The sequence below is a fragment of the Leptonychotes weddellii genome, chromosome 12, assembly GCF_054177405.1.
Source record: "Leptonychotes weddellii isolate Sample4059 chromosome 12, ASM5417740v2, whole genome shotgun sequence".
NCBI classification, from domain to species: domain Eukaryota; kingdom Metazoa; phylum Chordata; class Mammalia; order Carnivora; family Phocidae; genus Leptonychotes; species Leptonychotes weddellii.
The window spans coordinates 14251574-14277623 of NC_138380.1; the positions used below are offsets into that span (position 1 = coordinate 14251574).

At 39.5% G+C, this 26050-nt stretch overlaps 1 protein-coding gene across 2 annotated transcripts in view; it reads left to right on the forward strand.

The window, feature by feature from the left end:
* DGKI (diacylglycerol kinase iota) overlaps positions 1 to 26050 on the forward strand; it is a 426631-nt gene that overhangs the window by 297305 nt on the left and 103276 nt on the right. For both annotated transcript variants that reach the window (XM_081800028.1, XM_081800027.1), the window contains one exon: positions 9085 to 9185. In XM_081800028.1, the coding sequence (XP_081656154.1) occupies positions 9085 to 9185 (101 nt within the window). The remainder of the gene's footprint in view (positions 1 to 9084; positions 9186 to 26050) is intronic.

Sequence of the window (26050 nt, forward strand, 5' to 3'; positions counted from 1 at the left end):
TCTTATGTTAATCCCCATACATTACATCATTAGTTCTAGATGAAGTGTTCCATGATTCATTGTTCGTGCATAACACCCAGTGCTCCATGCAGAACGTGCCCTCCTCAATACCCACCACCAGGCCAACCCATCCTCCCACCCCCCTCCCCTCTAGAACCCTCAGTTTGTTTTTCAGAGTCCATCGTCTCTCATGGTTCGTGAATCTTAAGTCATTTTTAATAGCCAGGAAACCTCCATTAAATGGACTTATCTCATGAGATAGAAATGATTCTCGCCTGGTATGACGAAAGACCAGCCTTGAGTTCTTATTCCCATCCCAACTGTTCTTAACTGTTCTTCATTCAGCAGCTTGAATTTGCAGGATTCTACAAAAATGCATTTTGTATTTTCTACCTCTAATTTCTATCCCTCTGTATTTCCTGGGGTATTTGCTTCCTTTGCCTTTCATCATGATATTTGCCCAGCTCCTATACTCTTTAAACATAAAACAGTATAAAAAGAGTGTAAGTGGGAACTTAAGGCCTGAAACGTTGTCATCCCTAATTGCCAATTCAGCAAATACTAGGACAGGAGACTCTCGGGAGATTTAAACCTGTAGGTGGTATCTAATGACAAGTAGAAATTTTTCTCCATTCGTATTAACCAGAGGAAAACCAGAGGATCAACCCCATTTGTGAGGATAGCATGAGCCTTGAGATTTTTTTGTTGTTGTTTGTTAGTTTAGTAATGGGAATTGACTTTTCCCTTGAACCAATTTCTTAGGTTAGGTGGGTGGGATGGGATTAGGTGGGTGGGATGAAGAATGTAGTTCGTTGTCATGGAAAATAGTTCTCATTTCAAAATTAGTAAGTCTATATGGGAGCAGCAGCTTAACAAAGATAGATATGGCTGGGCATCCTCTCCTCAAAGAGTTCATGATTTAATGGGGGGAAAATCACCATGTCATGAACACATTTACATTTCACACTGACTGCTCAGTCTACAGCACTCAGTCTAGTACAAGATGATAGTAGCTTGGTCTGTGGGGGTGTTACCAGAGGGGGTAGAGAAGCATACATATTTGAACACTACTTAAAGGAGGATGACTTGCAGGGGAGAGAAAGAAGGAGCAGGTGGAAAGTCAGAAGAGTCTTTTGAGCTGAAATCCAGAGAAAAGTGCTTCAGGAGTTAACCAGAGTGAGGAATGCTACTGAAGGGGGAGTTTGAGTGTGGACTGAGAAGTGGATTTAATGAGCATGAGTAAAGGGAAAGGAGAAGGTGAGGGGACAGTGTGATCTCATATAGAGGAAAGTTCGAGGGTCTGCAACTTAAACAATAAATCTATGATTCTGGTACCTAGAAGTTGTAATGTTACGTATATGTGGGCAGGGGGGAGGCACATAAAAGTCTCAGAGTTTAAAACTGGGTCAGGAATAGCTGTGACGTTCATTATCACAAAAAGAAGTGGATGGTCAGGAGACCTTGAAATATTGACCAAGGCTATTGGCCTGTTTCTTTTCCTTTCAAGCAGAAATGAAGCTGCTATACTTGCTGCGCTGCTTGCAGGTGCCACCAAGTGAAGCCGCTACTAATTCTTTGTCCTTGCTTCTCCTTGGCATGCCAGGAACCTCACGCCCAGCAGAAGAGACCGTCTGTAATGACCACATGCTAATTTCACTCTGCCGCATATTCCTTTCTTGCAAATTCAGAAACATGAAAATATATTTCACTAGAAAGCATGAAAATGTGTGTGTTAGTATGTATTTGAAGATGTCCAGAAAACTTAAAAAATTTTTTTTGTTTCTCTGATAAAAGTTCTCTGATATTTGGAACTTAAAACCTGTTTTTAATCTATTAGCCATTAAGTCAGCAAATGGTTTCTTTAATAGGTGTCTAGCGCTGGTGCTTCAGGTTTACATTCTTTTGCCATTAGTGTCTGTGGTTGATTATCCCAGTGACTTAAAACCCAATTCTGACCTGAATGATAGAAGAAAAGTCAATGCATTATGGAGAGAGATACAGATTCCTTAGGAAGAATTTATAAATGCTCACGGTAGTCTAAACAAAGAATAGGGCACTTCTATCCTGCACCTTCCACACTTAAGGAGGGTCAAGCAGAGATGGAACAGCCATGGATGCAATCATAGAGTAATGGACAATCAGATGGAATAGCAAATAGTGAATTAGTGAACATCTAAGTTTTCTCCCAACTCTGCAATGCTTTAATTCCATTATCTTATTAGAGATCTAGAGGGATAGCTGTCTCAGATAATTTGTAACTATGACATATCATATTAACCACCTCACAGATGGATGTCTTAAGTCAAGAACTTAATTAACTTAAGGGTTGTTTTTGTTTTTTAGAGAGAGCGAATGCAAGAAGCGGGGGAGGGGCAGAGGGTGAGGGAGAGAGAATCTTTTTTTAAACGATTTATTTCTTTATTTTAGAGAGAGATTGTGAGTGGGGGGAGGGGCAGAGAGAGGAAGAGAAGCAGACTCCCTGCTGAGTGCAGAACCCCACACCAGGCTCTATCTCAGGATCCTGGGATCATGACCTGAGCCGAAATCAAGAGTCAGATGCTTAACCAACTGAGCCACCTAGGCACCCCAACAACGTCTATTGAAAAAGAATTAACAACCTTTAAAAGTACTTTCCCTATTTTGGAAGTGGGAAAAAAAAGTACTTTCTCTAGAAGAACATGTTGGACAGTGGGAGCTCACGATTGCTGTTAGTGTGATTTTGGCTTATCTTCGGTTCCAAATTCAAAAAATCCTTTAAATTTTTTTTCACGTATCAGAGGCATTGTTCTCTACTCTAGGCAGAAGACAACTGAGTCAGACACGCTACCATTGCGTCACGAGGTCACGGCAGAAGACAACTGAATTATAAGAGTTCTCTGTGAACTCAGCAGGTGTCAGAAATCCATTTTAAATCTCTGTTCAGAAGCTTTGATTCAATTTGGTTTTACGGCTCAATGCAAAGAGGCCCACTTGGATGTGTTTTTGGATAGGTTATTGTCAGTGGCAGCTTGAAAATGTCCCAGGGTAAATTGCAGCAATTTCCAGGAAGTTGCTAAAGGAAGCTATTGAGTATAATTATATCTAAATAAGGCCCAGCTTGATAGCTGATGAAAGGTGGTGGTAAATGTTTCTGGTTCACTGTTATTTAATTGAAGAACAGGCAGTCCTGAAATGGTATACATACTTTTCTGGTAGGGACATCTACCATTTGTATGTTCTTTTCTATTTGTGCAGATCCCCCTAGAGATAAGATGCAAAGGAGCATAATCCAGCATGGATTTACCTCCAGATCTCAGAGAGCTGAATGGAAAAAGGACAGAAATGGACAACCCAAACAGGGTTTGCCTAGGGCTCACAAAGAGAAAAACGGCTATGGAGAGGTTCAGATGATGTCAAATGTGCTAAAGGGCCATGTGTTGTCCCAGAGGAATTCCACTTTCCTGCATTTCATTCATTATTTGTTTAAAAACATTTATTGTAAACAACATGGGCCAGACTCTTAGGTGCTGGAGTTGTAAAGAAGAGGAATAGTGGTTTGTGCCGTGACCTCACACTAAAGTCCACTCATAAAACAAGGACCTGTTCAAATGAATCCTATTAAAGATCAGTTAGAAATATACTTTATTACATCAAGTTTATAATCAGGTAGAATCTCACATTTACATTGCTTGAAAGAAGTTAAAGCAATGTATCCCGATTAAATCAGGCCTGGAAGGAGAAAGGCAGACAAAGTTATGATGTTTTCTGCCTTGCAAAGGAAAACTAACTCTTTATATATGAGTAGCAAATTCCTGGTTAAATTAGAGTTCATCATAAAAATCAGTGAATCTACACGAGTGTTTTAAGGGGCAGATCTTACCCTGAAGCATTTAAAAATGTTAATGAAAATTGGACATTTACAAAGTACAAAATGTAGAGTAATTATAGAACTTTAAGGGCCTCCTGTAACATGAATGAGGATTTATATTCTCAGTATCTTTAAGATATCTTGCCAACATTCGCGGGACCCACTTGCTTTCTCATCCCACAGATTATAAGATGCCTACGTAACTCTGAATCTTTGTCTCCCTTCCTGTGTCATCAACTGTCATTCTGCTAAGGTTTGGTATCTACTAACTGCTACTTAGAGCTGTAACTCTGGCTTTTGCTATGGTATTATCTAGGATTAAATTTTTTAAAAAAGGCTTATGGAAGTTGAAGCATCAGGGTATTAATAAAAATAGAACAACAATATACTTAACACTATTTACCAGGGATATGCTAACTGCCTTACATGTATTTTCTCATTTAATGCTCACATATTCCTATTATCAGTTCCATTTTCAATCAGAAAATAGTTTAGACAAGGTAACTTCAGAGTTCTCAATGTCAACCATGTATTAATTGACAGAGTTCTGACTGGAACTAAGATTCTTCTGAGTTTGCGTCTTGCATTACACACTGTGTTTTAGTGTCTTAATATTAAAGGATATTATTCCCAGGTGATTCATATTTCCAATAAAAGAAGGAATTAATGTGGTGTTGCTGGCCGTGAAGTGACCTTGGGGAACGAAAGCCCCCAACTCATTCTCTTGGTCCGTAAGGGGTATCCATGTGAGAAGGTTGGAATGAGCAGAGTGTGTTATGAGGACTGAGAGAAACCTGTGTAGTAAGGAAGATGTAAGTTGAATAGCAGTGAGTGTTCTGAGAGTTGTCTGGATGGTGCTCCACCTCACCCCTCCTAGCACCTCAGAGTAACAGGTGTGTGTAATGTGGATACGGGAAAGTGTGGTCTGGAGCCCAAGTGCGTGAATTTAATGAGATGCTTTATGGTAGTTCTTGAGGGAGTTGTCATGGGGACATTTGGGAGTTACGTCCAGAGCCATGAAATTCCAACATGCACAAAAAACTCTTGACATTTCAGAGGAAATTTGTGAGGAAGTGATAGGTTGAGGTCACTGTCCTGATTTCAAAGGGAATTCCAAGATTGTTGAGTCCCTTTTCAGAACCTTGAGTGATTCCAAGGAAGTCTGGTTTACAACCCCTGCCTGCTACAGAGCCTGCATCAGTATCGGGATAGTTGGTGGTAGATGTTGGCATGGAGGCAAATCCATTTTTATCCAGGATGTTCATCTCTTCTATGCTCTACTAACTTTCTTGGGAAAATGTAATTTTAGAAAACTAATGGCACTGCTCTTCCCCAGACTCCAAGGAACAGCTTTGTCATCATCCGCCTCCACTCAGCCATTAATGGAACATTAATACATTTTGACATAAAGGGACCCAATTGAATTACTTGGCTTTCACTTAATATCTGTGTATTTTATCTTTCCCACCTTCTGGTTGTCTGTTTTCATGTTATTGGTTGGCCTGTAAAATACCTATGCGAGAAGGTCCAGGAGAATGATGGCACTGTCCAGACCAGACAGTTTCCCCTCCGAGGAAGCCCAGCAGTGGGTCAGAGGGCCTAGGGCGGCCCCAGCACGCACCCTGAACTTCTCCCACTAACTGGCAGCAGCAGATGCTATTGCATATTAGCAGAACCTTATGTAGGGGAGCAATTTTCAGAATAATGATTATCCTGATAATAGCTAGTGTCTGCTGAGCACTTACCATGTGCCAGGCACTTTTCTGTATTGACTCAATTCATCCTCCCAGTATCACTGTGAAGTGGATCCTGTTCTTATCTCTACATTACCCAGGAGGAAACTGAAGCACAGGGTTTCCTGATTAACCGGTTGAAGAAGTGTACTTCACGGCTAGGCAATCTGACTCAGGGCCTGAGCTCTTGAACTCTGCTGAGCTGCCTAGTCTTTACACCAGGATCCAAAAGAATTCAAAGGAGATTTCCATCCTGGACCCCGTGATTGCCCTAAAATTTGCGGATGAGCCCCAACACTTGACAGCAGGCCAAACACCAGGTACCCTCATCAGGAGAGTGGGTTTAAGCCAGCTGCTGCTGGTGGGAACGTGGGATGCGTTGCTGGTCGCCGGGAACAGATGGGCGCTGAGGGCGAGCAAGTGAGTGTATAAGAAGGTGGGATGGGGGAGAGTGACAAGCAGTTACTGAGTCTCCATTTTCTTGTCTCCTACTTAGCTGATCGCTCTGGAGATGAAGTGAGATAGTTCATGAATTCATTTGGATTCTGGAAAGTTCCATTCAAATGACAGTTCCTGTTGTATGTCCATGGTGTGCCACCTGTAAGGAAGATTGGTGGAGGCTGTGGCTCAGGAGGCAGCAGTGTGTGTCTGGAATTGGTGGGCACAGATGCAAAGCTGGGAGGTAGAAGCATGTGGGCAGGGAACAGGCACGGACGGACCGTGAGAAAGGCGGTACACACTGGTTAGCTAGTGGGGAGCTCCTGGGAGAAAGACGTACAGTGACTGGTCTGTATTCATTCTCTGAATCCTATTTTCTACTCTACAGCTACTGCTGGAACCAGGTCTTACTCCTGCTGTCTCTAGCCCACCGGAGAATGCTAGAGCTCACTGTCACTAGACCTACTGTCATCTCAAAATGTATTGAAGTAGAGCTCTTTCAACCTCTGTCCTCCCCCAACTCCCGTCAGAGGGTATGGTGGGCCACCACATTCTGTGCTTCCTGCTTCCCTCTTACCTGATGTACTTGTGGGGAAATATTTCTTAATTACATTCTTTTCAGGTCACTAGGGTGAACTTGGAAATAAAAGGATCAGAACCCTCTTAATTTCGGGATAAGCATCTTGTACACTGTATGATCACTCTGTTAATTGCTTAAATTCTTTCCTATCCTTTCCTACCTACTCACATCTAATACCTAACATCCTTTTCTGTAACTCTTATTTTTACTCTGGTTCTGAGTTATCATTTATTTACATATTGACATAATTTTAAAATCTTTTTCTAAAAATGATGATTCTTGATGTAAAATAATCCTTAAATCCCATCATGTAGAGATAACCACTTGGGATAGCTCGCCGAACATTCTCTCTAGACACTTGTGTACATATACAAATGCTGAAATTCCACAGTTTACATGAAGGAGATTATTCCAGATATAATTTTCCATGACTTTTTTTTTCACCAAACAATGTCACAATGTTATAGTGGGACTTCCCTCTAAAAAGATGTAGATCTACACACTCATTTGTAATATTTGCCCAGTGTTTTCTTGTTTCAGTATACCACAGTTTACTTAACTATCCCCCAGTTGATTGCTTATTGATAAGAGTCTGAACACCACATAGAGATCATTTGACTTTGTTAATTCAGGCTCTGTGGTTTTGTTGTCAAATCCATGGGATTCTTGGCACCACACAATAAAACAAGCATGAAACTGATGAGTGAAGAGTCTGAGACTCTGCTCCCAGCTCTGCCACTATGCCCAGCTATGTGATCATAAAATCACTTTACCTTTCTGAACCTCAGCTTCCCTGTCTGTAAATGATGTAAGGATACCCATGATATTTAAGGTGTATAGTTAACACTAATTCAAAACGTGCCTTCAAATCCTATTTCCCATCACAGCTTATGCCCATTTTATTTATCAATGCCTATTCCATGTCCAGTACAATGCCCAATACAAAGTGGACACCCAACAGACACACTTTGAATGGACTAGTCTATTGATTTGTCTTCTCAAAACTTTCCCTCAGAATTATCCATCTTGTATTTCATATTGGCTTAGTTTTTAACCCAGTGAACCTCAGACATTTTTATTTGTCCACCATCTCTCTTTAGAATTTATGCACTTGTATCTAAATATCTTTGTGTGGGAGGAGGAAGAGAACTATGTATGGGTGTGCACATATGTATCCATAGTTGGATCTATATGTTGTTTTAGGGGTATTAGAGTGGGAGTCTGTATATGGAGGGAGTTACTATACTTTGCCCAAAGATGAGGTGTTAGGCAAGAGAATGAGATTAAATTATTTTTCCCTCCTTCCAGAGTTGCAGTGAAATTCCATGTGTGTGTTTGAGATGGGGGTCCTGACAATATCTTATCCCTCCCTCCTGCCATCTATCCTTTTCTTCTTCCTTCCCACTCTTGTCTTTCTTTCCCTTTTCCCTCTTCCAGTCCTTCCCTTCTTTACTGAAATGAATAGAAGAGTAATGCTATTCTTTCTACTTTGGCCAATAGTGACTTTTATCCAATTAACACAAGAAAGGAGAAGCAATCCTGTTTTTGCTAAAATTATCTGAACCAATGAAATCTAAGTATAAGGTAATACTGAAGGACAAGTGGGGATTGTGTTATATTGATACATTGAAGAAATGCATTGATCCATAGTGGTGATGATGAAAATTAAATTGTTTCACTCAACTAATGCTGATAATTAGACTATTTTGAAAATATTATGTAAAATCCAAGGACATTCTGTGAGTGAACAGGATGCTTCAGAAAGCTTGGTGCTACCCTCTTTTAATTGTTTGACATGTATCCTGAACCAGTTAGGATTGAGTTCTTTTAAAATGAATTACAACTTCATTCCCTTTCTAAAGAAAGTACATCATGCATATTTTAAAATTTTTTTGTCATTTTGAGGCCCTCAAAATCACCATCACAGGCAGCATTTATTGTCATAAGCTTTGAGAGGTGCTCTCAGACAGTTGGGGTACATAGAGGTATTTTGATCTCAATCCTGTGATTTTTCAGTTCTTGGTTTGCTTTTTAGAAGGTTTTTTGTTTGTTTGTTTGTTTTTGTCTCTTCTGAGGGTCAAACTGCTGTATTTGGCTGATAGGGGCATATTTTCCTAGAGCAGTTTTTTACAGCTCTATGCCATGTCTCACTGTTTCAGATTAACTGTGTCTAATTTATTGTGAAGCTAAACACATGATCTTACTAGAACTTTTAATAAGTTAATAGTGAACAGGATATGCGTAGCTTTCAGAAGCTTTTTCTGCCTATTTCCATGTTCTTACCTAAATTCCAGAAACTTGAGGTTTCTGAGGATGTATTCTCCAGATAATGGCCGTGTTCTTCGTAAAGAACCTACAATTCTTGTTTAAATGAGAACTTTTTCTTCCAAGCATGAAGAGACATTATTGCCTTTAGTCCTTCCAGGTGCATGTGACTCTCAATTCCACTCTCTCATTTGTCTGACTACTCGATTCTTGTTTTGCAGTCCCCAGTCTGTCCCAGACCGCCTGAGGATCCGGGTGAACAAAATCAGTTTACAAGACTATGAAGGATTTCACTATGACAAAGAGAAACTTCGGGAAGCTTGTAAGTTGGAAGTGCCTAGTTGATCTCATGTGATCAGCCTATCTTCAGCTGCTTGATCCTCCTTGGGTTGATGGATAGATTCATCTTGTGTCTGAAAACAATGGTTAGGGAAATGAAGGGAAGCATAGTACCATGTGAACCCCAAGCAATGATTTATGGACTGAAGAAAATGGAACTGGGCAAAGGAAAACAGCAGAAGAAAATTATTATGCTGAAGAGGCCAAGTTAGGATCTCTTGGTTTATTAACCACTTTAGTCTCAGGTTTACCTAAGACGAGAAAGCAGAAAGTTGGTGAATGTCGTAAGGTATCATAATGTCTAGAAAACTCTCGAAGACAGCACAAGTCTCTTCCTGGAGTCTACAATACCAAATACTGTCCCCATTCTTCCTGCAGGTGTGACAAAGTTATCCACAAAGACATGTCCAACACATCTAGCTATTATGTGATTGCATAAATATCAGAGGCCCACAGAATACTCACTGTCATGATAAAGTGATTCACAGCTGATGAGGTGACATTTTTCCTGAAATCTTAAATTGACTCCATGTATGAATACTTCTCAATGTTCATATTTTCCATATGCTTCTTTAAATGCATAGCTGATTTTTAGTTCATCGTATCTATCATTCAGTATTTGTTGGGCACTTTTTACATTCCATTCACTATGTTAGATCCCTGTCTATACTGTGATAAATGAGGTAACTGGGTAAAGTAGGCCAGAAGATGTTAAGACAGCAGGTGTGTTAGATATTAGGGTTCTGGGCTCTGTCGTAATTGTGGAGGCCAATAGTCAAATGCAGTAAAGTCAAGAAGATCAGGACGAGTATCCGAGGGTACAGGCAGGGATGCCAACAGAACAGAAGGAGTTTGATAGAGAACCAGAGGTTTATAAACTTAAGACCACCAACTGGTTCCAATATGGACGTACCTAGAGTTATGGAAGACACGAACGGCTAAAACTGGCAGGAATTGAGAAGGGGACACATTCCTGGGATAATGACTTCCAAGCTCTGATTCTCCACCTGTGATCTGGAATGGGGTTTAGTGGATGGAAATCCTGAAATCCAGGGTCAGTCTCAGGGGTGAGGGCAGAGAGTTACGATCTGGATGTGGCAACAAGCAAGGGTCCATTTCCCTGGTAGCCCAATCACTGAACCGCCCAGAGAATTCTGTGTGAAATTTCTCCTCTCTCAATTCTCTCTGCAGCTTCAGCTTCCTTAGCCCTTCTGGTTCTTTTCCTTAAACATCAGTACCTTCTAGCTTCTCCCCTGCCTTACCCCTATCTGTTCTTCTCTCTCATTTCCTTTGGTGGGAAACTTTGAAGTGGGGAAGGAGCAATTCCCTGAACCTCTACATTTCTCCCTTCTATAAATGACCGATTATATTTTCTAATATAAATGAGATTATAAGTGACAGACTAGCACAAAATCTAACTCATAACGTGATGGATATACATGTTTGCATTGGGACGTGTAGCTACAGTGTGAGTTAAACTGACTTTTAAAGGCTACTAATTATAAAGAAGAGTGTTTTATATCTTTTCTCATTTCAAACTTATAGACAAATAGCTTATAATTTTTGAAAACTAAAAAAAATAATGTATCTCAAGTCAGTTAATATTTTTCAGCTTACCTTCGACTCTGAAGAAAGTCAGTTGGGAGTAGGGAAGCATTTGAAATTTGGGGCTGGAATGAGATTTGAGGCTTATCAGTGGATTTCAATTATTTGTCCTATCTTTTCCATGGCATTATCTGTCCACCATTGCCAGAGGTAATTGTGATTTGAGTTTTTACAAGAAGATGAAATTTCCTAGCAAGTGCTTTACTCATCATATCTTATGTGATAAAACTTCTCTGTAAGGAAACTTCTTATATCAAATTGGGGGAGGTGACTTGGTATAAATATAAATCCAGTAAATTCAGCAGTGTCTTTGGGCTTCAGAAGGACAAAGAAGCACTCAAAGAGGGAATCAAGGAGTTAACTCATTCTAAAGATTGAGTCTGAAGGAAACAATATATTAATTAGAAGTAAAGATGGCCAAGTCAGGCATTCCACATTTAATATATAGTTATGATGCTTCTAAACTGTGGTTGCTCGGGGAAGTTTGTCCTTCAGGGTTATATATTTGATTCTTACCTTCGCTCTCTTGCCTGATTCCAACTTTCAACCAACTACACATTCACAGGCAGGTCTGGCAGAGCTCAAACAGAGTATAAAGACAAGAACCAGTTCAAGTCCATATGTGACATACAATGCCAAAATAGATCAGTTATTTCAGAAGCATTGATTAAACAAAATGCATAGAACACATCTAGATAGAAGGGATTTGAGGACTGTACTCTGACTTGCATCCCAAAGGGAGTGAATCCTCTTAGGCCATCTATTGATTGGAAACCTTACAAACCCTAAACCAGAGCAGTACTGCATTACTGGGCTTAAAAAATTAGTTCCCTTTCTGGATGATACACTGAGTGATTCATCTAGGCAGCATGTGGCTGTTTGCCATCACTGTTTAATAGATCTTGCTTATGTGTCTGGATCATTATATGTATTAGATTACAAGCTCGAACGTTTGTTGTCTAACAAAGCCCCACTTCCGTCCGTAAGGCAGGACTCCTTGGTAATTTACAGGATGGCAGCCCTTTTAATTACCTTGCTTATTTTAGCATAGAGAAAGATGACTACACTATTTCAAAGATTTACCATCCCCCTTCCATTTAGCTTCAACTTGCCTGGGGAAATCCCCTCTAAAATAATAGCATGAAGTGGGTTAGTCTTTGTCAGTCCCTTCCTCCAGCGCTTGCCAGTAAATTTCAGACTTACTCAAAATAATTAGGCTCTCAATTCTGGCTTTATGAATTATTAACCCTCAGGATAATGATTATGATGTCCAAGAGGAAAGTCTATTCAGCTTAAAAGGTAGAACATAAAGAGAAATGTTTAAAAAGATCCATAAAGTCAATCCATAATGATAGCAGAAACTCACTCCCATAATCTGAATGAAGTATATAAATGAGTCCTTAATAAAGCACGTAATCATATAGTCTAGGCAGAGGGTGGTTAGTTTTTGAAAATCTGTTATATTTCTAACTCTGAAGGAGTTTCATTGATACAACATGTATTTTTATATCTAGAAAAACTTGGTCCTGGCCAGGGTTTAACTCTATCCCATGTAAACGGGCTAAACTTGACTTCTGGCATGAGCTTACTCTGCACTTTTGAATTGCCCTGATAATTCACACAAGCCCAGGCCCTAAAACACAAGCCAAAACCAGTTTGGAACTAATCGAAAATAAGCGTAGCCTATAAAGGTAGGAGAGGACTAACATTTGTTCTACATCAAGTGTAGTGTTCAATGACCCTTTTACATTTTCTCAGTGTAATGGGAATTATATGGATGTTTAGAGGTGTATAATATATAATATCTCAGTGTATTATTCTCTGGCAAAGACGAATGATATTAAGAGGTGCCTTTTATTTACTGACGTGGTGAAAGAGTCAGAAATGTTTGTGTTTGAATCACAGTTGCAACCTTGACCAAGTAATTCATGTCTCTGATGATCCTACCTCTCATCTCTAAAATGAGACTATCACTGCAGCCTCCTAGACTAAGAGGGTGAAATGTTATCTCGTAGATGAAACCGCCGGGGCCAAGTCTGGCACGCTAGCGTGCCCCCCAAAAGCGGGAGCTCGGATTGTGGTGGTTGCTGTTGCTGAAGACACGCTATAGGCACGCGGGGCTGCCCTGCGGTCTGCAGGTCCCGAAGCCAGCCAGCCTGCTCCACTCATGGCTCTCACTTCCAAGTACACCTGCTACCACCTTCCAACTCACGTTCTCACTTTCAAAAGCAGTGTTGAAAACACGGATAAATACCACAGGAATGTTAACATAATTAATCACTTAATTTATATGTATTTTGTCTGCCAGTGCAAGGGACGGCTCTGATGGCAGGATATTTAAAACTGTGAGACGTGTAAATACTGAATGCCTGTATTTGGTGATCTGACCACATATCTGCATGCTGCTTTCTTCAGTCCTAAGACAGCCCCCTATGTGCATCATCTGGTATTCGGCACTGATTTTTTTTTTTTTTAACTTCTTATTTTAAGAGCACCTGGGTGGCTCAGCTGGTTAAGTGTCTGGCTCTTGGTTTCAGCTCAGGTCTTGATCTCTGGGTCCCAGGAGGCCTGCGTCAGGCTCCACACTCTGCTTTCCCTCTCCCTCTGCCCCTCCCCCCACTCATGCTCTCCTTCCCTCTCTCTCTCTCTCAAATAAATAAATCAAGAGGTGCTCAGTCGGTTTAGTGACTGTCCTACTCCTGGCTTCAGCTCAGGTCATGATCTTGGGGTTGTGGGATCGAGCCCCAGTGGGGCTCCGTACTCAGCATAGAGTCCGCTTCAGATGTTTTTCCCCTCCCCCTCTGCTTCTCCTCCTGTTTATGCTTTCTTTCTCTCTTTTTCTCTCTCAAATAAATCAGTAAATAAAATCTTTAAAAATAAAGTAAATACATCTTTTTAAAAAAACCTTATTGTTGGAATAATTTTAGATTTCTAAAAAAGTTACAAAGATACTACTGAGATTTCCCGTATACCCTTCACCCAGTTTTCCCTGTTGTTGAACATTTTATATTCCCGTGCTAACTTTGTCAAAGAAACAGATAGTGCTTCATTATTATTAACTAAACTCTGGACTTTCTATTCCAGAATCCAAATCCAGGACATCACATGGCATCGGGTGGGCACGTCTTCCCAGTCTTGTCTGGTCTGTGGCAGTTTCTGAGACTTTCTCTTTTTTTTTTTTTCCCCATGACCTTGATGGTCTTAAGAAATACTGGCCAGGTATCCTGTAGAATATCCCCCAGTCTGGCTTTGTCTGTTGTTTAACACATAATTAGAGTGGAGTTATATATTCTTGAAAAAAAAAACACGGCAAAGGTGAAGTCTCCTTTTTTATCCCATTATATCAGGGGTTACCTGATGTCCACATGACATCCGTGATGATGGTAACCTGATCATTTGGTTAAGGTTGTATTTGCTAGGTTTCTCCACTGTAAAGTTACTAATTTTTTTCCTTCCCCAATGCTGTTTTTTGTGAGTCGCTAAATTTAGCCCATCTTCAAACAGAGGGGGAGGTGGATCACTGGGGTTTTCATCGTTTCCAGTTTCCATATTTTACCTCAAGTGAATTTCATTTAACACATGTCAAAGTGGAGCCATTCACTCAGATGCATCCATGCTTCCAAAAACTATATACTGGCAACAATTATATGCTAGATACCACGTTAGATGGTAGGCATTGGAAGATGAAACTGGGACATTTAACACAATTATTCAGTACACAACTATTAAGCGCTTACTGTTAGCAAACAGTGGTAGGGGGAAAAAAACCAGAAATAGTCCCTGATTCACCGGAGCTTTTTTCTCACGTGATGAGAATTCCAATAGGGCTATGGAAACACTAGGTATGTATTTTCCTAGCAAACATCACTTAAATGACTAAAGAAAGGGATGGGAATATATAAGCAAGAATGAGAAAAGCCAATCTAACTACTAATTAGTTGTACGAACTTGGGCAATACATTTATCCTCTTCAGGCTTCATTTGCCTTATCTGCTCTGTGCAGTGGTTAACCTAGGTGTTTCCTAAGAACTACTGTGTTATGATAAATGTTTAGTCCTATAGAAGTTACCTAGGGTTTAACATTTTTCCTCCTGACATATTTCCTTAGTGAAGTTTTTAAAGCATGTGCATCACTCATAATGAGTGTGAACATTAGAAAATTGTGTAAGTGCATTTTGCTTCATGAATTTGCTGTAAGTACTGATTTTTTATTTTCCTGTTGATTGCTTCATCTAAAATTGAATCTTTCCCCTCTCATTTAACAAGTTGACAACTGGGCTGTTCAGTAGAGATTAGGCCTCCATTTGGTGGAGGTAGGTGTTCCATTTTGAAATGTCTGAGGACTTAAATGATGTCAGTCTATTCTCTGAAGGGAACTGTCCATCCCTTTGGGAGCATGTTTGTCTTTTCCTGTTTTTCATGAGTTGACATTTACCCAGAGTTTTGTGTTTAGTTTCTTCTACTGTTCTTCCCTATCTTTTGTCTATATCGTATATTTTTTATTTAAAATGTAACAAGTAAAAATTACAGTTAATTCATATTGCACCATTATTGTGAGCAAGGAAATGTCTTAACATTTCTACTCCTGTCGTATAATTTAATTCTCCCAAAAACCTCTGTGGTTTTGGCCTGAGCAACTTCGTAAATAGAGGTAGGGGAGATGTAGAGGACCCACTGTGACCAAGAAGCAGCACACAGTGAGCTAGGAAGAAAGAGAGAGCCTGTTGATTGCAAGCCAAGAGAAGAAAAATGTTTTATGCAAGAACAGTGAGAACTCTGCCAAATGCCCCGGAGTGGGAGCAGTGGAGTAAGGATTACATGCTAAGAACTAGTCATCGGATTTGGGCAGAGGGTGGTATTAGTCACAGCACAAGAGGTTGAAGAGTGAAAAGGTGAAGGTGAATAGAATGGGCATGTGTGCACATGGGAGCAAAGGAAGTGAGTCTGCGTAGGTTGCTCTTTTTAGGGGAAGAGAGAATGGAATGGTGGCTGGAAGGGGACATGGGATCTGGGGAGGATTTTTTTCTACTTTGTCAGAGAGTACAGCTGTCTCTCCTGACGGGACCCATTTCCTAGAGAGGGAGAACTCAATTCAGAAGAGAGGGTCAATTGCAGGGGTGATGCCTCTGAAGGGGGTAGAGATGGGACCCAGTGCCCAGTGGAGGGGTGGGAGCAGGCTCTACAGGGCACAGAGCCGGAAAGGCAGAGGAATGATACAGAGACAGGTGAGTTGGGGGTTTGGGTACTAGGGAGAAGCAGAAGTTCTATTCTGGTGACTTTTATTTTCTCAGTGAAATAAGAAGCAAGCCTACTAGCTCACAGCAGGGTCAGGAGGGTATCAGTGTTCAGGAAGAGCAGAGAAAGTTGGAAATAATCAATTTGAAGGGCAACACAATCCATGGCCCAGGCAGAATGGCTGAGCAGCACTTTAGATACGGATCACTTAATTCATTGGTTTTTCCTAAGTGCGTAGAGCCTGACCTGTCAGTTCCTAAGGGTCTTGACTTATAAGTGAGTACACTCTCTTTCTTTCCAGCTTCAAAGATTCAGATGCCAGGAGAATATTGGGCTGGAAGATGATGATCTTATTTTAAACATCAGTCCCTTTGCAACCTAATTCTGTTTATGATCCAAAGCCTTGCTTTGTTTACAAGAAAATGCATGCTTCCAGAGCTTTGGTGAATTAGATGCTGATGACGATAGGTCTCAGAAAGGAAATAAGCCTCAAGTGTTGATCTCTGATCCTTCTTTCATTGTTAAAACTCAGCTTTTGGTGATGAACACCACCCTTTGTAGGTCTGTCCTCACGTCCCTGCCCAGGGGAATAGTTTTCACGTTCATTAGTTTATTCTGTGCACACACAATAATGACCAATTCTTACTGTTTGTACACCAACCTCGTTCATTTTGTTGGTACCTTCCTGGGTTGACTCTAGCATATCAACTCAGATGGCAGTTAGGTTTCTCATTAAAGACTTCCTTCTAGGGGCCTTGTATAAAATTGTTGCTTTTTTATTCATCGTGTTAACATGTGAGTGGTGTGGGGTCAGCAACTGCAGTCAAAGCATCATATTTCCTGGTTAAAACACTTAGTGTTCACACACTGCTTCATGCCTTACAGAGGGCGTTCATAATATGCTCTATGCATGTGTTATCACAGGGACACTTAGAAAGATTGCCTCACCCGGGGTCACATTGCTGTGACAGGATATTACTAAGAGCTTACATCTCTCTCCTCATCTAGTACACTTTCCTAATACACAGGTCTACTTCTTTGTAAAGACATAGCTGTGCACTTGTAGAAATGTGTGTTAAGATAATAGCTTTTGTTATTGGTTGGGTTTCCTCAGAAATAGAATCTGAGGCTTTTGAGTTTTCTATGTAGGAGGTTTGTTGGGGACTCTCCAAGAGGGAACAACAGTTGGGAAGAGGGAGGAAAGTAGCATCAGTGCAGGGCAGAGGAAGATGTCAAGCTACAGTTGCAACAGATGCCTCCCACAGGGACATTTGCACCTGGGATGGCCTTTTAGGGTTGTCCCAGTGGAAGCAAGGATTGTTAGATGCAGGTCAGGCTGTCCCTTGGGAGGAAGCAAACTCTTTATTGAATACCTACCAGGTACCAAGCACTGTTCTAGGTGCTGGGGATTAGACTCATATGACCACTAGCCTCCAGATTTTAATTTGTACTTTTTTGACCTGACCCCCCTACTATTCCAAATTCAGGGAATTGGAATATCAGTTACCTTCTTTAGATGTGTCAGAATTAGCTAAAAGAAACCCAAAATGTTAATGATGACCTTTTCGTAAAAGTTCTTTTCGACAGGAACTATTATTAAGCCAAATATTCTTCGCTTGGAATTTGAGTGATTAAAATTGGAAACATAAATGCAAGGCAATCTAAATTTCAGGCTATTTCTAGCCCGATGTTGTAGTCAGAGATAACTCCAGAGTTTGATCTTCAACAAGGTGAACATTTCTTCTATGTATTCTTCCAATTTATTGGTAAAGATACTGAACTGAATAGAGTCAAGGACAGAAATGTATGCTAATCTGAAAATAACCTCTTTGCAGATTGACTCGGAACAACAACTTTATGTGCTCCCAACCCAGGGAAAAGCTGTAGATTTTTCATAGTTCATACTGGGGAAAGCATTCTTTCTTAATACTTAGTGGATTTCCTGAATCACTGATCCATGGCACTCTTCTGGAATCACTGATAAACAGAATTAGAGAGTACCCTGGGTTGTCAGGTTCTAAGGATGTGTTTGCTTAAATCTACCCTGCTTCACATCTCTACTTGGCAGCTGTCTACATGTAATTTGTTTACTCTTTTTGCTTCCAGAAAGAGATTGAGGCCTCTTCAGAAGATTCTAGGAAATCTTTCTGTCATTAATTCTCCACATGTATCCAATGAACTCAGAAATTCAGAGCTGCATGACTGATTGTGTCCTCCGTATCTATTGATGACCTTGTCCTTCACCGAACGGTGCAGAGACACAGTGTGATGTTGAAATTGTGGAAAGTATTTGAACTAGTGTCTCTAACCATCATTTTGAGTATTTAAGTTTTGGGTACAGTTGTGAATCTTTGCTTTTGGGCCTTCAGTATTTCCTTTGACTTTCATATTTATTTGGCTGGCCATGTAGTCAAGATTCTGATGTCATAACCAAGTATTTGTTATCTCCTAATTACTAGAACACTGACTCCGGTAAATTATCACTGGTGGTTCTTCTCTATATGTAGGAATTTTGCAAATACTACCTTACCGATAAATGCACCTGGGAAAAAATTCTATTGTTTTCCAGTGCCCATTGTCAAATACATCCTAGAACCCCACCATTAAAAGTTGCTATTACATTTTACCCTGGGAATAAATCCCAAGGAATTTTATAACACATTTTGTTATGCAAGAATTTCATTGAATGTGACATTAGGAATTTTCATTGAAATGAAGTTCTCTCCATCAAAAGTAGAAATTTACATCATTGTTGGTAAACTTTCATATTAAGTTGGAAGATTATGTCATTTCATAGAACTGTTTCATCTGGACCTTTGTTTTCTATTATTATAAGAGTATTGGATCTTTGAATTCCAATCACAAGGTATATACTCAAGAGGATATCTTTAACATCCCTCTTTTCCCAGTCTGTAACACCTTGAGGGCAGGTACTGGGTCTTACTCAGTGTTGCATCCTCACCTCCTAGCACTACAGTGGTCTCTGGCACAAGAAAATCCTTAAAACTTTTGTGCTGGATGATTAAGTGGATGACTTGTAGACCTGACAAATATTTTGGTACAATTCCCTATATATGTATATATCTGAAACACAATTGCCCAGTTAAGTGAAAATGAATACCAGGAGTGGTTATTTGAGATTATAAATGACAAAGCGTTTAAGAGGATTTTTTTAAAAAGTGAGTTGGATGTCCCTTAGGTTGCCCTCTCAGTTAGTTTACTATTAGGACAAGAAGCAGAATTTGATTGTGGTTTGAAACCCGGATTTGTAGAGAAACTGCTACTTGCTAGAAAGCACACCTCCAAAATACTATCCTCACATAGAATGCAGTGAAAACTACCTAGTTGACTTTTATGTTGTGGGTGACATTTTGAACTACCTATGGGAAGGTTTAGCTCAAGCTATGGAGTACAAACTCTAAGATCACTTTTAATAGCAAGAACCAGGGTTCATGAAACCCTTTACAGACCCCAGCTATGGCATGGTGCAGCATAAAGTTCTTAGGATGTTGTGTATCCTTTTGAATGCTAATATGCCTATTAATTTCCCCTGTTGTTTCCATTGAGCTGTGGCAGTTAATGATGACAGGTTGTTGTAAAATGGACCTGTATCACATGGTGGGGGCGGGGGTAGAATTGGATTGAAACATTGCCAACTCATTCTCTTTAATTATTGTCAGCCATCAAGTTAGAACTTTAGTTCCCTGATCAGCCTAACACATTCAAAACTAATGAGGACCATAAGAAAATTCCACTTGCCCCCTCCCATCCTCCTTAGGACTTTCCTTCCTTTCTTTAGTCCCCTGCCTCCCCACCCTGATTTTTACCTCTAGTCCCTTCTTCCCATCATCTTATGACTTCTTGAATAGTGTTAAAACTATGGCCAAGAAAGTAGGTAACATTTGTTTTTCTATATGTAAGCAGATTCTCGGATGTTAGCAAAGTATCTGTCTATAGGAAACTCAGAGCCTGTTTTTTCTTTTCTTTTTCTTTTTTTTAAATTAGTAGACTTTTTATTTTTTAGAGCAGTGTTAGGTTTACACAAAGTTTAAGTGGAAAGTACAGAGAGTTCCATATATCCCCTCAACTCATGCCCCGCCCCCCACCGCCACACACAGTTTCCCTTAACTATTAGCATCTTGTTTTAGTATATTACATTCGTTGTTACAATTGATGAGCCAATGTTAATGCATTGTTATTAACTGAAGTCCACATTTCTACATTAAGGTTCATGCTTGTGTTCTACAGTTTTATGGATTCTCACAGATGTGCAACACATATCCACTCTGACAGTATCATTCAGGGTAGTTTTGCTGCACTAAGTACACCCTGGGTTGTACCTATTCATCCATCCCTTTCCTGTAACCCTTAGCAACCACTGGCTTTTTTTACTCCCCATAGTTTTGCCTTTTCCAGAACACCATGTAGTTGGAATCATGCAGCATGTGACCTTTTCAGACTGGCTTCTTTTATTTAGCAATATGCATTTAAGCTTCCTCCGTTGTCTTTTGTGGCTTGAAAACTCATTTCTCTTTGTTGACGAAAACATCCCGTCATATGATGCTAAGTTTGTTTTTCATTCGCCTATTGAAGGACATCTTGGTTGCTTACAAGTTTTGGCAATTGTGAATAAAGCCAATTATGAATATTCATGTGCAAATTTTTGTGGGGGCATAATTTTTGGCTCATTTGGGTAAATACCAAGGAGTACTATTGCTGGTAAGAATTTGTTTAGTTTTGGGGCGCCTGGGTGGCTTAGTCGTTAAGCGTCTGCCTTCGGCTCAGGTCATGATCCCAGGGTCCTGGGATTGGGTCCCATATTGGGCTCCCTGCTCAGCGGGAAGCCTGCTTCTTCCTCTCCCAATCGCCCCTGCTTGTGTTCCCTCTCTCGCTGTCACTATCTCTGTCAGATAAATAAATAAATAAATAAATAAATAAATAAATAAATAAATAAATAGATCTTTCAAAAAAAATTGTTTAGTTTTGTAAGAAACTGCCAAGCCACCTTCCAAAGTGGCTTTACCATGTTGCAGTCCCATCAGCAATGAATAAAAAAGTTCCTGTTGCTCCCCCTTCTCACCAGCATTTGGTGTTATCAGTTTATTTGTTTGTTTCAATTTCAGCTATTCTAATAGGTATATATGGTATCTCATTGTTTTAATTTGCAATTCCCTAATGACATATGATGTTGAGCACCTTTTTCATGTGCTTATTTACCATCTCTGTGGTTTTTTTTGGTGAGATGTCTCTTCAGATCTTTGCCTACTTTTTAATTGACTATTACTGTTGAGTTTTAAGAGTCCTTTGCATATTTTGAATACCAGTCTTTTATCAGATATGCGTTTTACAAAGAATTTTTTTCCTGGTGTGTCTGGTCTTTTCATTTCCTTAACAGTATCTTTGACAGAGCAAAAGTTTTAATTCAATGAAGTCCAGCTTATCACTTTTCTCTTTCATGGATCACACTTTTGGTGCTGTACCTCAACTATCGTTGCCAAACACAAGCTTGCCTAGATTTTCACCTGTGTTATTTTCCAGAGAACGGTTTTTTGGGTTTTTTTCCAGCCTATTGGTTTCTCAAGACTGCGTATAAGTTGATACAAAAAGAGTGAGTATTGGACATAAACCCTATTGATTATGTCAGTAAATCTACAATTGATGCTTAAGGAAATGTTAAGTTTTAAAAAGGGTATCTCTTAATAGTGTTAACATAAAATAAATTCATTCTAAGATTATCTATATTTTTGATGATTTACCATATTGTTCAAAATACTTCCCTATTTTAGGAATTTTTAACTCTGATTTATTCTTTTCAGGAAGTGACATTGTTTTTAGTTAGCCTCAAGACTCGGCAATTTTAATATTTTTATGTATATATTTAGAGCTTAAAACCCAGTCTTTGCAAATCCTTGCAGTTTCTGAGAAGCTTTTCTCTAAGGTCACACACCTTCTTTTAATGATCCCATTGGAGATAGTTTTGTTTGTGTTTTGAATAGGTTAGCAGCCCCAGTCAGCTGCAATTCTGTTCTAGTAGGAATTACACTGTAATAAAGAGAGATAGAGACAGACTGACTGACTTAAACCTCCCCATATAAGGAAAAGATGATGATTTCACTTTTAGAGGAAGGCTCTCAGGAGAGCTGAAAAGAATCTCTGCATTGATATCTGGCTTCAGCTTCCCTGAGAATGCACCTGAGCCCATTCTAAGAGGATTTTGGGGGCCAGGTAGTGATTGAATTCTGAGAAACATTTGTCAAGGTGTTATAGGGTGGGTTGTAGGTATCAAGCAGAAATATGATTAGAGGGAATGAACTTCTGAACTTTCTGCTTCATCATAACCTGACTCTTGCTCTCAAAGACAGGTTAAGGCAGAGTACATCTGAGGTGATTACAGTGTTGTTATATACAAGAAACTGGTTAGGACTCACCTGGGCTGTATCCTTGGGTTGAAAAAAAGCTCCAAGTATTGTGAATATCTCAATGATGACAACTGTCCCCATAGCAGTCTCTTGAGTCACAGTGCTCCTGTATATATTGTTCGGCAGCTCATTGCATATGTCGTCCTAGGCTTGGCTAGCCCCACCTTGGAAGTTTCCTTTGCTCCTCTTCTTTGTTGTATTCCCCATATGTTATATTGCATGCATTCCTCATCCTTGTTGCAAACTCAACTTTTGTTCGGGGAAGTACTACAGTAGCTTCTTGGTAGAAGGTGTGTCCTTTATTCAACCCTTGGAATTGTTTGAAAGCTTGGATTATGTGTAAAAGTCTTAGAATGTTGAAGGCTTTGTTTCATTACCTGCCTGACTGTGTTGTTGCCTGTACCATTTAAAACCATCTAATCCCTGATCCTTTATATGTCATCCAGTTATTCCTCTCTGGAAATTCATAGACGCTTCTTTGTCCCCAGTATTCTTAAATTTTAAAATAAAATGTCTTCCTGTTGTTTTATTGTTATTGTGCTGGGCAGCTGTCAGGCCATTTCAGTTTGCCGCTAATGTTTTTCAGTTCTAAGAACTATTGTTTATTTTATTTCTGATAATTACTCCTTTCTCTTTTCTCTGGTTTTTGGAACTCCTATTATTTGAATGTTGGACCCCTTGGCCCAGCCTTATTTTTCTTAGCGTTTCTCTCGTATTTTATGCCTCCTTTTATTTTTGCTCTGCTTTTATGGAGATTTTCTCAACTTTGTCTTCTATTCTATTAAACTCTATTTATTCTATCAATTTTTTTATTTTCAAGAATTTTTTTGTTCTCTGAATGATGTTCCTCCTCCTTTTTCTTCCTCATATTCTTTATCTTCTTTTATATACTCTGTTTATATTTCATGGGTGAAATATTTTCTTTTAACTCTCTGAGGATTCCCTAGAGAAGAGGCTTCAAATCTCTTTCCAAAAGGGTAGGGCTCTGACTGCCAACTTTTGGAGAGCCTAGTGAGGGAAGAAATTTGGGGATCTCTGCATTCTTCTGATGGTCAGTTAGTCCCCATTGTCTGTAAAGTAATTGCATCTGCCAAGAGTGGTTGGTGGAATCTGGTCATCTATTTTGGCTACCTCCTCCATCCTCAGTTTGTAAGGCACCTGATACTGCCAGTTTGCAAGACTTCTGAGAGTTTTGCTGTATAAATCATATTGGTTCTCATCAATCCTAGCCATGGGTTAGGATTGGACTCTGTAGGAGCTCTGGGTCATTTACCAATTTTCTATCTGCTTCATCTGTTACTGTCTGCTCACTGTTTCTCCTCTTTTTTTCTTGGTTTATGTCTTTAAAAAATCCATTTACTGTAATTTAGCAGCATTTCTGGTAAGAGAAAAGGAGGTGTTAAATCTGCCATCTTAACTAGGAAACCAGCTTGTTCCTTATTGCTTAGAACTTATAAATTCCATTTGATCCCTGCAATAAAAGTTCCATTATGTAGGTTGAGTGTTGGCTGTTGCTTACTGGAGTCAAGTAAAATCTCTAATGCCAAAATAAGATGAGTCATCAGGATCAGGGATAATGATGCTAATGTTCAAGTGACAACTACTTTCATTGTTCCCAATTAATATGAAGGAAACTTCACTGAAGTGGTAGTTGTCACTATTGTAAAAGGAAGGTGATAATTTTCCACAAATTTCTGCTTTCTCTGCCATGTCAAGCTCCAAATGAAACTGTCAGATCACAGTATTTTTATACTACAGTTATTTTTCTCATCACAGAAAGAGTAGAAGTTTGTTTTAAGAAAACAGGAATATAATTTATGGAACTCCCAGCTAATCCTTACAGTATTATGGTAAACTGAAAGAAATATGATGAGATGTGTTCATTTTCTAGCTGAAGTTGCTCAAAAGATAGTAAAGGGAATACAGGAGAAAGAACATTGATGTTTTGGTTATTCATTTTTAAATATAGTGTTGCGTTTTATCTTCACAAAATCCTAGAAGGTACCTATCCTAAGGATCAGAGGAATTGAGTAATTTACAGGACCAAAGAGCTAATGTGAGAAATTCATAAGATTAAAGCAGCATTGGGATTTGAATCCAAGAGAGAATGACTATAAATCCTTTGTACCTCATACTGCTACTTTCATAGGATAGATTTGACAGCAATTGTCAGTAATCATGATATGAAATTGTGGTAGAGAATGCTTTTTTAAAAGCCCAATTAATAGCTAACATCAATCAAAAGCACTCTTTCTCTTAATTGACTTCTTGAGGAATATTGCAAAGTAGCTGATTTTATACTTATAGTAGGAAATGTATGGCACGTCTTTGAAAACTTTTTCCTAGCTCTACCTTCTTGATTCTAGGTCTGGAATATCTACTCTCTAATTGTAGTTTAAAATATCTGCTACCAAGTACATGGAATTTATGACCAGATTAACTCCAAGCATTGATAATAGAAGGAAATCAGAGATGTTGACAGGATTCCTGCATTTCTATAATATGTGTCTCCTAATTTAAGTAAATAGATGAGTATTGATCAAGTTTTCATTTCTCTACACTGGCACATTTGAAATTAAGACTAAACATCCCTAAGTGAGATTCTAACATGGGCTCTCATGTTAGTAAGTTATATTTTATTTCCACAACATTTGACTGACTTTCTAGGCCAAAATTCTAGCTTTTCCTACTCATTCCTTAAGTGTCGGAAATCTTTAATCTTTCTTTACTTCAGTAGATAACCTTATTTGGGTCTAGGTAGTAGTCTAGCTGAGGATGATTATTTTAATCAGTACTTTTAGGAATCTCACTGAATTTCCTTTCCATTCCTTTTAAAGATGCGTGATTACCATACTGATGACTTTTTTGATGTTTCTGGTTATATTCAAAAAGAAGAGAAAAACTGTTTTTCCAGATTATTAAACTAAACACGTAACACTTGCAGGGCTCCTTGCCCTTTTGCTTACTGCCCCCCTTGCCCCAATCCAAAGCATGCTCTGTCTCCTGCTCCAAACCTTTGTTTTTTTGCCTCCCCTGGAAAGCTGACTTAGCCCTTGAAGATGTACTTTCTCTTCGACACTTGAACACACTCTAAGCCCTTCTCCTCCTTTTTACAAACTGCTCTATCAGACATTATGGTTGTGAAGATAAACAAGCCATTCTTGGTGAGAGAGTCCATGCTTACGCACATGTTTACATAGTTCTACACAATGATGGATGCTTTCGAGCTTTATGTATGTAGGACTTTGGTTTCCATCAGAGACATCAATACCATACCCTGTTCCTCTAGGTTGCCAATCTAAGAGCTCATAGGGAGAAAGAAACTATTTCTTTTTCTTCAGACTATCCTCACTTCCCTAAGTAAAAGGGCCAGTGGGGCTTCATATCTTACAGAGAGCCTAGAATTGCCCTCCAGGCAAGAATTAGTCCCTCTCTCCTATAGTTTTCAAATGATTAAGCTCATACATTTATTTTTTTTTTTAAGATTTTATTTATTTATTTGACAGAGAGAGACACAGTGAGAGAGGAACACAAGCAGGAGGAGTGGAGGGGGGAGAGGCAGGCTTCCCGCCGAGCGGGGAGCCCAATG